General features: G+C 44.6%; 2 protein-coding genes across 5 annotated transcripts in view; one reads left to right on the top strand and one right to left on the bottom strand.

Moving 5' to 3' along the window:
• The window catches only part of LOC110529585 (centrosomal protein of 85 kDa-like), an 87,042-nt gene that overhangs the window by 25,684 nt on the left and 43,812 nt on the right, over positions 1 to 17,546 (bottom strand). The gene's annotated exons all lie outside the window — the stretch shown is intronic.
• On the top strand, positions 7,229 to 16,897 carry LOC110529586 (cardiac phospholamban). 3 transcript variants are annotated; one of them, XM_021611927.2, is made up of 3 exons: positions 7,235 to 7,443; positions 14,258 to 14,612; positions 15,502 to 16,897. In XM_021611927.2, exons 2-3 carry the CDS (start codon positions 14,455 to 14,457, stop codon positions 15,509 to 15,511), a joined length of 168 nt encoding a protein of 55 aa, XP_021467602.1. In that variant the 5' UTR covers positions 7,235 to 7,443; positions 14,258 to 14,454; the 3' UTR covers positions 15,512 to 16,897. The 3 variants fall into 3 exon arrangements, 2 of the variants coding, with proteins under 2 accessions (XP_021467603.1, XP_021467602.1); XM_021611928.2 differs by lacking the exon at positions 15,502 to 16,897 and having other exon boundaries at positions 7,229 to 7,443; positions 14,258 to 14,616; XR_005052832.1 differs by lacking the exon at positions 14,258 to 14,612 and having other exon boundaries at positions 7,256 to 7,443.

Genomic DNA, 17,546 nt, shown 5'->3' with positions numbered 1-17,546 from the left:
ACATATCTCTTGTGATGTCCCCATTCTGTTCCCACAAACTAATGAAACATTCTGGGAACCTTTAAAGTACAGACAAAATGTCTTCTGGGACATTCTTGCAAGATCAGGTGAAAGATTTAAACAAACATTGTATAATCATAAGCATAACTGGACAGTGTTTGTGTTATTAGAACATTTAGGTTAACCTAATGAATGTTCTGGGAACATTCACAGAACCAATTTTGGTTTGCTGGGAATCAGCTGTAGAGCTCTTGTCTCTGTCTCTCTATCCCCGCCCCCCCCCCATGAGGTTTTTCTGTAGTGACAACAAACAAGAGGTGGGGAGTTTCCACAACACTGAGCAGCTGTGTGAAGTAGCCAGGGCAGGACAGGGTAAGTCAGGTTATGATAAGACAGGCCAGGCCGGGGTAAGACAGGCCAGTGGGGCCCACAGGGACTGGCCTGAACTCTGGGGGTCCCACTGCTGGCTTTGGCCCTCTCATCACAACACAGACCCACAGCCGGCCTGGGACAAGGCTAAAAACATACGTCAATGCTCGTTAGTTCTGACAATATCGGCAAGCATTAGTGTTTACGTCTTTTGCTGCAAAGGAAACAGAGGAAAGCCCCAACTCCCTTTCGTTTTAGGCTGGTCTAAATAGAGCGTAAATACCAAGCATGGCAAGCTGAGGAGAAGTCCCCGTGTAGAGGAAACTATGTGTGTCTCTGGAAGCAGGAACCATCCACAGGAGCGGAAGTCACTGTCCAAACAGACCAAGGTCTAAATTCGGACTTGTGGTTTCTGTCCTGTCCTGCCTCTCTCAGTGACATTGCTGTGAGAGAATGAGGACACAAGGGAATGAACTGGGGATCCATCCAGCACAAGGAAATTCCCTATTCAGTAGATTCTCCATCACCCTTAGGAGGTCACACGAGTCACTAAGGCACCAATTACTGATAAAAGAGTCCACTATCTAACTCTTAACAGCCCACTTTACTTCATTGACATGTCCCTCTTTGATAATCTCAGTTAACAGGAAGAAACCCACTGGAGTGTGGCTCTACTGCCGCTGAAACAACATTGATGGATGATGGTCGATTTTGAACATGGAACTAAAAACTAAATGGCATTGTATGCTGGATACCACTTTCTCTGGGAATCAATGAAAGAGATCAGCCTGTTCAATTGAGAGAGAAAGAGAGGGAGAGACACACAGAAAGTGAGAGAGTACGTTAAGAGAGACGGGATGAGTGGAGGGGTGAGCTTGTGTGTCACCATTCAGTCGGAGGCTCTTGGGTCGGGCCTGGGGGGGTTTACTTTAAGATTAGGGGCGAATGCCTGGTCTAAGGCATAGCTGTCATTCCCTACCAGCTGATAGCACCCAACACAACACACCCACCGCCCTTTGGCTGAGTGTGTCACCGCGGGACTGCTAACCTCACAACACACCCACATTTTTATACTGCAATGGTTTAATTTCATGCATCAACCGCAGAGAGACCTAAGCCTAATCCCAGCAGCCACCCCTAGACCCAGGTTCAGGTTACCTCTCATTGTCACTGGTCCAAGACCATACTGTATATATCTGTCTCTCCTGCAACAGGCTTCCATCTAAAGATCATTGTGGTTCTCTTTCTCCACACAGTCGTTTCAACCAATTACAGTACCAACAGTAACAGCTGCTACCAGCTCAAGTCATTACACTGGGCTGAACGCTGGAAATGCCAAACGTCAAGTTTCATTTAGGTTTATTTATCTGCACCATACAGGGAGATAGAAACACACACACACGCACACACAACGAGCCTAAAGAACCAGGAACCAAATCATCTTGTATAACATGTCCCACATACACTGAGTGTTAGGGCTGACCCCATTTAGTCGACTGGTCGATTGTTTGGTTGATAGGCTGTTGCTCGACCGAGATTTCTTTAGTCGAGCAGGCGCATTTATATATATATATTACTTAGGCCTATATATAATTTCAATACTTCTATAGGCTACTGCATCAATCAATCATTCATTCGTTCCTGCCATCACAAAGCATACAAGACAATCATGCTTTGAAACGCAATCAAGCATTTTAGTTTTCAAATTACATAACAAAGGGAGCTTTGAATAATTAGCCTGAGCAATAAATAAACCACAATTCACGAATGCATGCAACTATTTTCAGTCTGCTGTAATAAAGGCTTTATCTATATTTTTTCCATTAGTACAGACTCTCTGGTAAACATATGTGTTTAGTGTTGTTAACACTGTCCCAAATGGTCAGAATAAATTATAACATTGTAATCTAACAGCAACTGTTTGGCACATAATATTCACACGACACTTGCTCCTATACCTTGCTTTTTCTGGATCTCCAGTAGTTTTCACCACTAAGTCAAATGTCTTCCACAGATCTGACTTCCCCTTTCCCTCCTGAGCAACCTGTAAATATTAGCCCGTTTCGAGTTGCTTTTTCATGTCCTTCGCATCCATTTTGCTGTCGACATTACTGTGCTCAGAGTTTGTTATAACCAATGTGTTGATGTGATTATGATAGGCTATAGGTCAGGCTTAAGGCCACAAGCATACAATGCTTACATGTTTCACGTAAAGAGAGCAGGGGTTGAGGGAATAGGGAATATTTTTTGTAAACAAATTAGTGATTTTGGTAACAGAACTTTTCAGTCAGAAACAAGTAAGAAACTAAATTGATGAAACGATGTAGCAGCTTGGGCACGGACAGCACAATAAACACTTACTGTGCTGTGGTGCCGTTTCACTGCAGTAGGGAGGAGAGCGAGTCAACGCCCACCAGTCACAATGACCACCAGTCACACAGTCATTTTTTGAACACAGTGTCACCATCGGGCTCTTACTTGAGTCATTTGTGTGTCTTAATTATTTAATCAAACTGTGTACTTCAAGCATCAGAGAAGCTCAGTGCATATGTAGTTGGTTTTATTCAAACACATAGAATGGTCGAAATAACAGGACGTCTCTCGGTCAACCAAGATTTGTTGTGGTCGGGGACAGCCCTACTGAGTATACAACACATTAACAACACCTGCTTTTTCCATGACATAGGCTGGCCAGGTGGATTCAGGTGAAAGCTATGATCCCTTATTGATGTCACTTGTTAAATCCACTTCAATCAGTGTAGATGAAGGAGAAGAGACATGTTAAAGAAGGATTTGTAAGCCCTGAGACAACTGAAACATGGATTGTGTATGTGTGCCATTCATAGGGTGAGTGGACAAGACAAAAGACTGCCTCTGAACAGGGTATGGTAGTAGGTGCCAGGCGCACCAGTTTGTGTCAAGAACTGCAACGCTGCTGGGTTTTCCATGCTCAACAGTTTCCCGTGTATAAAAAAACACCCAAAAGACATCCAGCCAACTTGACACAACTGTGGGAAGCATTGGAGTCAACATGGGCCAGCATCCCTGTCAACATGGGCCAGCATCCCTGTCAACATGGGCCAGCATCCCTGTGGAACACTTTCAACACTTCGTAGAGTCTATGTCCCAGCGAATTGAAGCTGTTCTGAAGGGAAAAGGGGGGTGTTCCTAATGTTTGCTACACTCAGTGTATGTCGGTATATTTATAGTTAAAGACATTGTTACTGGGAGGTCTTTCACCATGTCAAATGACTATCTTCCTGGCAGAGCTTGTTACTTAAAGATCAGATGAGATTACAGCAGCATACTGTAATTATGTTAGGACTACTGTTCAAAGTGATGCTGGCTAGTTAGTGTGGCTTTGAGTTACAAGTAACACGGCACAGCTATGACTCAGGTTACACTAAGAGAAGTGAACATTGCTAGCTTGTTACCACCTACTGCTACTACATCTCACCAGCTAGAGTTACAAACTGAAAGAGTGCGGTTGTATCAGCTTCCTCGTATTTCTACTTCCAACAGAAATGGCATGTTCCACCAAGTCTATCTTGGACCATCCAGTCGAGGTCAGCATTTGGCTTTGGGGCAGGTTTAAGCTGCATCGATATGTTAGCATTTAAACTGAACCTGGCACATTCGGCACAACACAACTTCCATGACTTCCTGTGGAGATGGCTTACATTAAATGACACCTGAGAAGTGAGCTCCACTTTGTCAAGTAGCACAGCTAATCTGCTGCCAATTCTCGGAATGTTATCGCCCCCGCCGCCCTCCTCCCAGGGCTCTCCAGTCCAGACACCCCGGATTTCAGCACACACACCTCCCCCTCCACTGACACGCCACCCCCGAGCATTGAAACATCGGGACAGGGACTGCCCTGATCTGACTGCCCTCATTCAGAGTCAACTCCACCATATAATGTAGTTACAATGGTCAAGCATGACCCACATGACCTTAATGGCTCAAAATGGTGCCAGCTGGACTGCATCATCTGACTTTCAGACAAGTGACCACAAAACCTAGTAGATTGGGGTGTAATCGCTGTCCACATGCTCTGGTGAGGCTGTCACACCTGACTCCTTTCTATACACACCAACATGATGACCTCTTTCTCTGAATTGCCTTGTGAAAGCCTACCACTGTAAGATTGTCTTTTATAACTTAGCTAGTCATGTTGGCAATATAACAAGCTTTCAAATCATGCCCACCTGACCCAGATTGCGATTTATAATGGAGCGTTTTTGGATTGCGTGAACAACACCAGTAGTTGTGTGATGGTGGGGATGCAGGGTTGTGTTCCAAACAAAACAACTACAAGTCTGCTTGCTCTAGTTCCTCAACGGCACAGCTAGGAGAGCTCAATAAAGTATCTTACAGTTCAAGACTCTTCTTTGAGTCATGAAATGCATTGAAATTGCTTAGGAACTGTGCACCCTGTGGAGAGGCCACATGGAGACACCAGCTAGTCCTCTCACTCAAACCCTTGTCATTTTTTGGTCTTATGTTGAACCTATCCCACATTTTCCAGAAATGGTCTTATCATCTTACTGAATGTATCCAGAATATGTTCAGATTTTGTTATCAACAAATCAGCTGAAAATTACATGAAAGTAAAATGCACAGTGTAATGTTTGGATTCAGTCTTGTGTCGTCAGGTGAATTGTTGTGTCCTCACTTGTTGTGTCCTCACAGGTCTAATAATATTCCCATAATATCCAAACTGGTCCCTTTAAATTGCTACCATGCTTATTTTATTTAACTAGGCAAGTCTGTTAAGAACAAATTCTTATTTACAGTAACGGCCTACCCCGGCCAAACCCTAACCCGGACGACGCTGGGCCAATTGTGAGCAGCCCTATGGGACTCCCAATCACGGCCAGTTGTGATACAGCTTGGAATCAAACCAGGGTCTGTAGCACTGTGATGCAGTGCTTTAGACCGCTGCGCCACTCGGGAGTCAAAATGCACTTCATATTTCTTCTGTAATACAAATGTCAATTTAGCCCTATCAATATAGGCTAATTGTCACGAGTATAAAGGGTTAAAAGTGTGTGTGAACGCGTACGAACACGCACACACACACACACACAAACAGAGAGCCTGAGGGAACAATAAGGCACCAGGCTGGGAGGAGTCTGTGTGTTGACAGGTGAGGGATAGAGCGGTGTGGTCTGGGACACGGAGCCGAGAGATGTGGATGTTCTGCTCCTAAAGCATGGCCTTGGCCTTCACACACAGCCAGAGGGCACTGCCATGCCAGCTACAACACACTGTGACCTGCTTATTACTCGCTGCTCTGTGTTTACGCATACACACGGCTGTTACATGCACTAAACACAGGCTGCAAACCAACCCATAGACTGCGGGTCACAGTTAACGAGACCCACACTCGTGCTTGGACTTTAATGAACTAGCTAAACAACAGGTTCTGATATACACCACTCTCTCTCTGTGTCTGTGTCTGTGTGTCTCTCTCTCTCTCTCTCTCTCTCTCTCTCAATCCCCCACAAGATGAGAGGATTTGAGGGACAGGGATAGCAGGCTTTGGGACAAAGCCCTGCATAGATAGGTATGAATGGTGTATGTGTGTGCGTGTGTGTTTTTGTTTCTCTGCTCTAGTGGGTGTGTGTGCGTGTGTGCGTGCGTGTTTTTGTTTCTCTGCTCCAGTGGGTGTGTGTGCGTGCGTGTGTGCGTTTGTTTCTCTGCTCCAGTGGGTGTGTGTGCGTGTGTGCGTGCGTGTGTGCGTGCGTGTGTGCGTTTGTTTCTCTGCTCCAGTGAGTGTGTGTGGAGAGTACAATCAGTAAGCCACAGCTTGGATGACATGCTTCATTAAACCTCTAATGAAGGGCACCGACCGCTGGCATCCAGCATGTGAGGGCATACCTGTGCCACCGCAGGAGGGGGTGCCAAGAACAGTACCCCCCCTGATGCACAGGAAACAGGGACGAAGCATGTCGCCCTAAAGCCCTTCCGCATTGTCCAAAGCAACAGGCATTTTGGAGCTTGCTTTGATTGAGTCAAGACCCAGCTCAAATCTCCTTTTAAGGAAGACAGAAGAGCCAAAAAGGCAGGATATTGTTTATGTTTTGGGGCTGAAAACGGTGCAGGAAAGTTCCCAGATCCAGAGTCCCCGGAGAGACTGATGACCACTGTTTTCTCTGATACATGGCATAGAGGACTGACTGCATGAAACAGCACTAGACAATCATTCAAACACAAACAGGGTCTATGTGGGTTAGGAAGCATGCTCACACTGGAGCTGCAGCTATGAGACAAGCTATCCAAACCTGCTTGACTGGAAGCCAGAAACGCTGATGGAGAACAAACTGCATCTGGCTAAATTCATTCTCAATAAGAAACCAGTAAGCAATGTTGTTGATGATTCTTTTCTCAGGAGACTTTCCAAGAACGCCGATTCATTCTCGTGAGAGAGAAAAAGAACATCAACAGCAACAGTCATTTCAGCATGGAATTAAGCAACAGAATATAGCCAGCCGTTCATGGACATTCTCCTGAGAAACCAACAACCACCACGACATTGTGCCTTTCAATTGTGGCTGCTCATGACTTTCATGAGTGATAATCAGCCTACATGTGTCCTTTCAGAATGACCCAGTGTAACCGAATTAGCAGACAAGACTGTGAAGAGACACAACTCCTCAGGGGTTTCAGATGGTTTAGGTCCTCCAGCAGCAGGCTTCTTCCTAGAGATGGAGGAAGAGAACCAGTCCTGATAACATCAAACCCAGTGGTACTAACCTATATATGCCAGGTGAGGGGGTTGGCCCATCCATGCATCCTCTTCCACAATAGAAGGATAAACAGACCCCATATCAGTGATGCCACTCCCCCCAGGCAGCTACACCCCTCTCTCCCCCTCTCTATTCTCTACTCTCCGCCCATCTGATTTTCCTCCCATAAACTAGGTGACATAGCGTAGAGAGCTGCCAGAGAACCTTCTCGCCTGTTGGACTCACAGCCTTTCTCCCAGCCTCCTCACCAGACTGCCTGTGACCCCCAGAGCAGAATCTACCCATCCATCTATCCATTAATCCATCCACCCCTCTGGAGCAGGTAAGAACACAATCCTGATGACGATTTGTCTGTTGGAATGTCAACTTTCTCTGTAGTAAGGAGAAGAGGGAAAAAAAGGTAATATAGCTCCAGCTAAACTTGGGCTAAAATGATATTATCTACATTCATTTGAAACAAATAACAATGCATTTTTGGAGGGCTCCAAAAAGTATTTTAAATGTAATCACTGGGTCCAGCTCCAACAGGAGTTCAAATAGACAAAGAAACTCACAAAAATACATGAAAAGTTATACTTGTCTGGAGAGTAATGATGGTTTTCTGATACGCAATTGTGTTGTTATCGAGGCTAAATCCTGAGACAACGGTGAACTGCAGTCTGGGACAAAACAGTATCGAACATAACTGTCCTCCTATCTAAACATACAAAGTAGTTCACAGCACGAGACACACACACGAATCAGAGGCCAGCCATGACCTATCCACAACACACACATTTGCACCTAGCAAAGGCCTGAAATGTGCATTTATTGAAATGAGAGGGTAGTCTGTGGACAGGAAAGGGTTACCACCAACCAACAAACCATACACTGGAGGAAATAACAGGAATGAAATGACCCATTCTGACATGCCTCAGTGTAGAGTTGGGCAGTATCCAGATTTTCATATCGTCATATCGTCCTTCTCTCACACTGGGATTTACTGTATTTACTGGCTTAGTACACAAGGGGGTGCCAAAAACACACAAAAAGCCCATTGGGCATCTATTACCACAATGCTAAAAAAGTAGCACAAATAATAGTGAATTTCCATGGAGGCTGCTAAATAGGACAATCTGGCTCACAAAGTTATACATATATAGGTAGGAGCTACCGAATGTCATTTTTGGTGAGTTTGGACATTTACATGTGAACGAGAGAAATTGTGCAACTGAACAAAGTTTTGATGCATGCTTGTCTGAAGGAACAACAGTACTGTGTACTAAGGCTGTCCCTGACAACAACAAAAAATCTTGGTCAACCGAGTCGTCTGTTCTTTTGATCAATCGATTGGTTGAAATTCTACGTGTATTTTTCCATATATAGACACATCCTATGTATTTTAATAAAATCAACCATATGCACTGAGCTTGTCTGACGCTTTAAGCTCACTGTTTGATTAAATAATTAAGACACCAATGACTAGAGGGGGTCAAACGCAATTGATTTGATTGTGCCGGGCCAGGCTCAGACTTGTGTTAAAAAACATGACAGCGAGTGACTGTGACTAGCACCCTTTGTCTCGCTCTTCTGCTGCAGCAACCAAAACATAACATGAAAGTGTTTATCGCGCTGTCCGTGTTGCTTAGGCGGCAACATAATTACAGCCATTTGAAAAGTTCTGTTACTGAAATCCCTCATTTGTTTAGGAAAAACATTCCCTATTCCTCAACCCTTGCTCTCTTTACCTGACACATGTATTCATCGCATGCACGTGACCAATAGGGCCTGACAGCATATCATAATCACATCAAAAAATTGGTTATAACAAACAAAATGGATGCCGAGGACGTGACAAAGTTTACTGGTTGCTCAGGAGGTAAAGGGGAAGTCAGATGTGTGGAATAAATATGACTAGTTGTGGAAAATACCGGAGATAAAGAATAAGAAGGTAAGGAGAAAATGCTTCGTGCATATTATGTCTCTGCCAAACAGATGCTGTTAGATTACAAATATCATTTTTCTGACCGTTTGGAACAATGTAAACAACACTAAATAAATGATGTTGTAACACTTTTTTGTAAAGCCTTTATTACAGCAAAGACTAAAAACAGTCCCATTCCTTTGTGAATGCAATTTACGAAATGGAACGGCTTATTTATTGTTTATGCTAATTATTCAAGGTTCGCTTTGTTATTTTCTTTTTAAACTAAAATACTTGATTGCATTTCAAATCATGAATGACTCGAATGCTGTGTGATGACATGAACAAATGAATGATTGATTGATACAGTAGCCTATAAAAGTATTGAAATATAGGCCTTCGTAAGTTATGGTATAAGACTAAACAGGATGCTCTCTGAGACCTACAGCTCAATGGTGGTTATACAATGCTGCTGTACTAAGCCTGCTAATGATAATAACATGACTTATTATAATAATAATAATAATAATAATAATGGTAATAATAACAATAAGAAGGGTTATTATTTTGATGAATATACATTTTCTGACCATTTGGAACAGTGTAAACAACACTAAATAATAATGCCAGATGCTGTTCTCACAAAAAAACTAAGTGTAAAGCCTTAATTACAGCATAACAAAGATTAAAAACAGACGGATTTGTGAAATTGTTTATCCGACTTGTGGTTGTGTGAGGCATGGTGCTCACGGAATCAGTAGGCTATTAAACAAACACTAAAACAGGCAACAGAAGCAGGATCTGCCTTATTTCTGTATTTATATATATATATATATATATGGATGATTTATAAAGCCAGGCACATTTAACAGTTAGAATATTGATTATAGACATCATTTAGTTGTGGTTTCCTCTCTCCTCACTTTTCTTAGACAATAAGGCACGGGCTGTTTTCTCGTCTCCTCATTCTGCTGCTGCCTCCACCACATTGCTCTCAACACCAATATGCTGGTTAACTTTGCTATTATGCACATAGCAACATTTATCTAGGAAAACGGAGGAGAGGAGAAAAAACACAAGGAAATCAAGCTGCAGTAGCAGCTGTACAGATATCTCATCCAAAGGGCTTTGACTTCTCAAACACGGTAGAAAGCTAACACAATATGATGGTCCAGCTGTGCATTGACCCCCAGCTCCCGCTTTCTCCCATTGTGCTATTTACAAACAAACACATGACTGGCTCAACTGTTCTGGGGAACTACGGTAAACTACGGTAAACTACGGTAAACTTCATCAATGTGACGGGTGAAATGAAGAAGGCAATGTGCTTTATCTCCTAACGTATCTCCTAACCCAAGCCTGCCAATAATCACTTCTCATTTCATTGTAATCTATATTTCAATATTACCTGGTGGAAGAGGCTGATATGAAGAGGATTCTTGTTTGAATAGAACAGACACTCTGTTGTATGTACTGGAATTGGGTCTGTTGAACGTTGGCGGTCACTGTTGCCTGTGGAGGGCACTGACTCACGCCCTCTCCTGGGCCACACAACCACAGTGATGTCCAGTTCCCTCTACATTACTGTGTGATGTCATCGTGGAATGTTCCGTTTAACGGCCTATTGGAAGCCTTCCTCTCCCTGCCTGCACATGACTTATTATCACCGCAGCTATGCCAAGAGAGCAGAACATTTTAAAAACACAAGCATTATTGGCATGGGAATGCTTCTGCCAGGCTTCAGAAGGATTTCCTTCTTAGGTTTGATTCAATTGAATGTTCTTCTTTGTTTTTCACCCACTAGCTCCTTAGAACCATGCCAACATTTTTATGAAGAAGAATGGTGGGTTTGGGTTTTAAATCAAAACAACGACCCCGTAGGGTTTCAATTATGGGTGTGCTGATCTTATCATACTCCTATTCGTAATTACTTTCACTTTCGAGAGGAGCAAACATTTCTCTCCCGACACTTGGCCTAGGCCATTGGGATAATCTCCGTGCCTAACATTTGTACAATCAAAATAAACTATCGACATTTGTCATTGTATTATCTAATGAACTGACGCCCAGTAAACGTACCTGGGCTATAATAAATAATAATAGACAGCATGGGCTTGGATCACCACATAACGACGTCAGCAATAGAATAATTATACGGACAGACATAGTAGGCCTACTGCCAAGTTGACAGACAAAGTAGGCCTACTGCCAAGTTGACAGACAAAGTAGGCCTACTGCCAAGTTGACAGACATAGTAGGCCTACTGCCAAGTTGACAGACATAGTAGGCCTACTGCCAAGTTGACAGACATAGTAGGCCTACTGCCAAGTTGACAGACATAGTAGGCCTACTGCCAAGTTGACAGACATAGTAGGCCTACTGCCAAGTTGACAGACAAAGTAGGCCTACTGCCATGTTGACAGACAAAGTAGGCCTACTGCCAAGTTGACAGACAAAGTAGGCCTACTGCCAAGTTGACAGACAAAGTAGGCCTACTGCCAAGTTGTCAGACAAAGTAGGCCTACTGCCAAGTTGACAGACAAAGTAGGCCTACTGCCAAGTTGACAGACATAGTAGGCCTACTGCCAAGTTGACAGACATAGTAGGCCTACTGCCAAGTTGACAGACAAAGTAGGCCTACTGCCAAGTTGACAGACAAAGTAGGCCTACTGCCAAGTTGACAGACAAAAACAACTATACGGCCTCAGCAGAGTCTAGATTTGATGACTACGGATTCTGATTCATACATGGTGCTTGGAGAAGTGGAGACGTGTGCTCTGAGATGAGTGGCTGAGTGTTTTTTCTGGGGAAATGAGAGTTGAGGGAGAGAGGCTTGTAAAAAAAATTAAATGATTTAACCTTTATTTAATTAGGCAAGTCAGTTAAGAACAAATTCTTATTTACTATGACGACCTACACCGGACAAACCCTAACGACGCTGGGCCAATTGTGGGCCGCCCTATGGGACTCCCAATCACGGCCGATTGTGAGACCGCCTGGAAACGAACCAGGGTCTGTAGTGACGCCTCTAGCACCGAGATGCAGTGCTTTAGACCGCTGCGCCACTCGGGAGCCCAATCCAATCTAATCTAATTCAATCGTTGCAGCAGACTCAACCGATACCCTGCACCGTTTTTGACAGACAGAAGAACTAGCCAATAGTTGTTCAGAGCACACAGCGCTTCACACTGTTTGAGTGAAAGAGATATGCGTGCTGGCAGCTGTAAAATACTAGTTTTGTCCATGTACTTGTGTGCTGGAACACCCCTCGTTTCAATAACAGCCTCTATTAGTTCAGCATTTCATCATGCTGGGTTCTGGGCCTCCCCTTCAGAAGGCCCTTGTAAGGGTGGGTAAACCCAGGTCGCAGTGAATGAGTAGATGGTGACATGTTTAGTGGTGCCAAGGGAGATGTTACTATTAATTAACTTATTATGCCCCCTTGTCTTGAGATGAAGGGGGGAAACTCTCATGACCACTCCAGAGCTGGAAGCTCCAGTGAAGTGGCCACTAGTGATCTCCTTAGAACAGCAGGAAATAGCCTAGCATTCCTCTCAACCACAATGGAATGTAAACAACAACTCAGAAAAATGAGAAATGTACGAAAATAATGTTCTATGCAGCATTCTACGAGCTGAGATTTCGTTGTCTGCTATGCGACAGACTGCTTTCTTAGTGTTTTTGGCTCTGTAGCAGAGATCTATAGGAGATCACAGAGATAGTGATCACAGTGATAAGCCAGGTGCTATAGTAGATAGAGGAAAGGGCCTTAGTCATCACAGATTTATTATCAGGACTCTAGAGATTACTCAGATTCAACATTCTGACACATTAAATCCACACTCGCCTGCTCTCTGCCCATGCTTGGCACCCCTCTCCCAGTTCCCCTCCCTCCTCACTGTTGGTGTCCACAGGGTCAGGTCAGAAGCATGTTTAAGAGGGGTTTAGGTTTGGCTAGTGTTGAAATGGACTCCACCCCTGTGAGATAGCCAAAGGTCAGCCCTAAGAATACCCGCTGGCACATAGCTGGAGCCGGGCAGATAACTGCTGTCAGCGGGCAAGACCACCGCCTCACCAAATAACTCCCTCCCTTCAGGGAACCAGCAGGGCCCAGGGGAAGAGCTGGGAGAGTGACTCACAGACCCTCACCTTCCCTGGGCATGCCCGTCACTGAGGAGACCCTGTGGGGAGAGAGGAGTCTGGAAGGAGGGATAATGCCTCTCTGGATGGAGTAGACAGAAGTGGGGCTGCTCTGACAATCACAATGCAGTGCACATATTACCCACAGTAATGTCCTTAACAGCACCCCCTCAGCCACTGTGATGTTTGAATGGTCACATAAGGGGTGTGATCTCCAGCATGTGATCTCTTTATCCTTCCATATTATGCACTGCCTGAGATAACGCAGTGAGCCAGATCAATAAAACACACCGTATACAACTCCTGCTCTCTCCATTGTATAGTTGTCAGAGACGCAGCAGAGAAGTGGGGAGTTCATTTGTCTGTCTAAAGCGGGTGCAGTACATGAAACACCTATTCCACATATAATCATCATCGAACCATCCACCTACAGCATCACCACCTTCAAGAACCCTGAAAGTATTCAAATATACCAAAATACACAAAGGCACATTTAAAAACAAGCCAAATACACCCTGAATACCAAACGGAAACATCCTGGGTTACAAACATCCCTTCAAACCTAGCTCCTGACTCGATAAGCAACGTATAAACCTCTTAGAGAGAAAAGTACAAAACCGTTCACCTTTTCAGAAAAAATAGCGGTGCATCCTTCATAATTTCAAATAAGATTGGCCATATCCAGCCAGACGGAAAATATCATTTATAGAGAGGAATGAATTATGTGAGAAGACTGGAGTCCATTTTATCCTCAATCTATTATCCTCCCCTCTGTATCGTCTGCCTTGAGAGGAGGGCAGAACCGTCCAAACACGCCGGAGTCCAGAGCAGAATCACTGGAGATAGGAGATCTGTGATAGATTATAAAGCCTGAGGTTATGAGGGCCCCCAAAGTGAGTGGTGTTTGATTGTTATTCCTGTTGTTGGCCATGATGGGTTAGGGTGGAGAAAAATGTGTCCTTCAGTTCAACCCTTTAAGTAATGAACAGTATGTGACTGATCATTTCCTCCTGACTCCGTTCCACAGTGTGTTTCTGTTTGTGTCTTCTGCATGCTCACTGACTCAACCTTCTCTGCTGCCCCCAACCCCCAGCTCAGCTCCACCAGGCCCCTGGGCACCGGGACCACTCCTGTCACCTCCACCACCTCCCTCCCTCCATCACCCACCCCACCACTACACTATCATCTACATCACCTCTCTGTACACCTGTCCTGCACTAACCTGCGGCCACCACTAGAGTGCACTCTCGCCCCTTCACTCCCTCTCACTGCCCAGCACCGAGCCCCAGCATGGAGAAGGTGCAGCACACGATGCGCTCGGCCATCCGCAGGGCCTCCATGGTGGTGGACGTGCCCCCCCAAGCCAAGCAGAACTTGCAGGAGCTCTTTGTCAACTTCAGCCTCATCCTCATCTGCCTGCTGCTCATCTACATCATCGTGTTGTTGATGTGAGGGCCTCAGAGGGGCCGGGAGGGGCCAGGCTACAGCCCAACAGGGCCATGACCTCTCAAGAGGGCCAAACAATGGAAGGGGAGGGGAGGGGAGGAGGGGATTGGGTGGCAAACATGGAGATTATCCTAGTATTTTATAAACTGGTTTTAATTTGAAAGGAATTTGTGTAGAATAAGATCAGATTCTGTTTTTGTAGTTTAATAAATTCTGCCTGATTTTAATGGCACAACTATAACCACTATAACACTATAAAGGTGCCGTGTGTGAGTTTGCAGTAGAAGGTTGTTGGTCTCAGATGCAGTTTATGTCAGTTTTGTGTCACACACGTCACCCTCCTGTAGGTCTGTCATCCGTGCTCCACATCATGTCACCACCACAGTGTCTCTGCCACCTCTCACTAGAACTCAACGCCTGCAGCCACCTGGCTACACTGGGCTAGTCACACACACACACACACACGCACACGCACACAAGCACGCACACACAAGCACACACACACACAAGCACACACACACACACGCACGCACGCACACACAAGCACGCACACACAAGCACACACACACACAAGCACGCACGCACACACATGCACGCACACACGCGCACACACAAGCACAGACACACACAAGCAGACAAAAACACACACACACACACACACGCACGCACACGCGCACGCACACACACAAGCACAGACAAAAACACACACACACACAAACAAGCAAGCACAGACACTCACACAAGCACACACACAGAGACACGCACAGACAGACAAAATAAACTTACTGACAATATTAACCCAGGGGAATCAGACTTGTCTGTGGGTGATGATCATGTGTATGTCTGTGTAAGTGTTCCAGTCTCTCACTGGGCCCCTGTTTTCCCTCCCAGACCTATGTAGCTGAACCAACAACCACCAGAGCACAGCGAGGGCTAAGCAGGGGGGTGTAACGATCCATCAAACCATCTCCATCACTGGTCTTCCTGAGGACACCTCCAGAATTACCCTCTTAACTGAAGAGCTTTGCCCAGAATTGATCACTCTGCCTGGGGCATTTGCAGCCTCAACCCAGCCTCTCCATGTCGAGTGAAACCATGGACCTGGTCAACAACCGCGGTCTCAACCTGATGCTCAACTTCCTCCTCATCGTCATCATGCTGCTCCTAATGCTTGTCCTGGTCAAACTCATGTAACCTCTGACATACAGTATGACCTCATGGCATAGGTTGAGCAATTCCAGTCCCCAAGGGCCACAGGGTCTGATGGGAGTCCCTCTACCTCTGATTTGATCATATAAATACACCACGACTTCAACTAATTATTATTCAACAGGTCACATCAAAAATCACTGAATAAAAGCCATTGAACCTGTTGGGAGGAGAACTAAACATTGTGAGCTTTTGGAGAGTAGAAAAGAGTTTGGGATTCCATGAGATCGTTACATGGGATGGCAAGATTCAAAATATCAATTAACAGGAGGATGAAACTCCACCCACCGATGGAAAAGAAATGAAATAACGTTGACATGGCATGATCAATAGAACGCCCTCCTTTACGTTTAGTTTACCCCCCTCTAGTGGTAGAATCACCAAACTGCACCACATCTACTTCTGGCCAGGGCACTGAGCACAGAGATAAATCCATGCTCTCTGATCCTCATGCTAGAGTTGTGGTTGATATGAGCCATAAGATAACAATCATTTCAAAGCTCTAACACTCACAGTCACCGACTATTCTAAGCTATTAGGACCAAAGCACATGTTACAAATGACAACTGAAATGTAACTGAAAACGATTAAAGCCATAAACCGACCGTCCTTTTCCGTGTGATATGAGTTCTTTATGTAACTGTTGAGTGAAGCCCAGGGTCCTTCCCTTTGGAGACTCGGGTTGCTCTTGAACTAGTAGCTGATAAGTACAACAGATACTTGGCTCAATAAACATGGGTACGCACAGCTTAAGCCTGTAAACCTTTCAGTGAAATATGTAATATTGTTACTACAATATCCTAACATAACTGTGTGCTGTAGTGAAAATGTTTTCGTGTTCAGTAGTAGTAGTTGATTTGTTTTGGCAGAGTAATGAATAGCTACAGAGTAAATAGAGCAAACACCTCCAGCTAAACACAGTGAAGCTCACTACAGTGTGAAGAAACATGCATGACCACTGCAGAACTGCTGTAGTGTTGTCTGTCTGCAGGCGCTGGCTCCACTTTACACTTTCTTATGTCGCACAGCATTTTCTAAAGAATGTTTAACAATAAAGATAAAATACACAAACTATAAAGCATTTGTCTGTCTTCATTGAAAATTGTAAGGACTTCATTAAAATTACGGAATGCAGGTGCAACTTTTATCTTTGGTCTACAGGAAAAACGTCAACGCCTCAGACGCCCACCAGAGGGCGCCATGCCCTCAAATTTAGTCCTACATGAACGTGCACAATTTGGAGGGAAATACTGAACAGCTTTGAATACAGACTCATCACATATTGTGGTGAAAATCTGTCAGGTTAACACCCACAACAACAAACTAACAGCCTTCAGTTCACTTGACAGAGTCCCCTGACTAGGTGTCTAACAGATACTGTAGCCTACTTCCTGCCAGTTCTCTGTTGCCAATGACTGGAACGAACTGCAAAAATGTATTGAAGCTGGAGACTTATATCTCCCTCTCTAACTTTAAGCATCAGCTGTCAGACAGCTTACCGATCACTGTACCTGTACACAGCCCATCTGTAAATAGCCCACCCGACTACCTCATCCCCATATTGTTATGTATCTTCTTGCTCTTTTGCACCCCAGTATCTCTACTTGGAAAACATCACCTGCACATCTTTCACTCCAGTGTTTATGCTTAATTGTAAATATTTCGCCTCTATGGCCTATTTATTGCTTACCTCCCTACTCTTCTACATTTGCACACACTGTACATAG

Source organism: Oncorhynchus mykiss, chromosome 8 (assembly GCF_013265735.2).
Source record: "Oncorhynchus mykiss isolate Arlee chromosome 8, USDA_OmykA_1.1, whole genome shotgun sequence".
In the NCBI taxonomy this organism is placed as follows: Eukaryota; Metazoa; Chordata; class Actinopteri; order Salmoniformes; family Salmonidae; genus Oncorhynchus; species Oncorhynchus mykiss.
The sequence above is the reverse complement of the archived record's forward strand: the minus strand, read 5'-3'. Positions and strand labels throughout refer to the sequence as shown.

Excerpts from the sequence above, each read along its gene's own strand:
- LOC110529586 (XM_021611927.2), top strand. The coding sequence starts at position 14,455 with ATGGAGAAGGTGCAGCACACGATGCGCTCGGCCATCCGCAGGGCCTCC.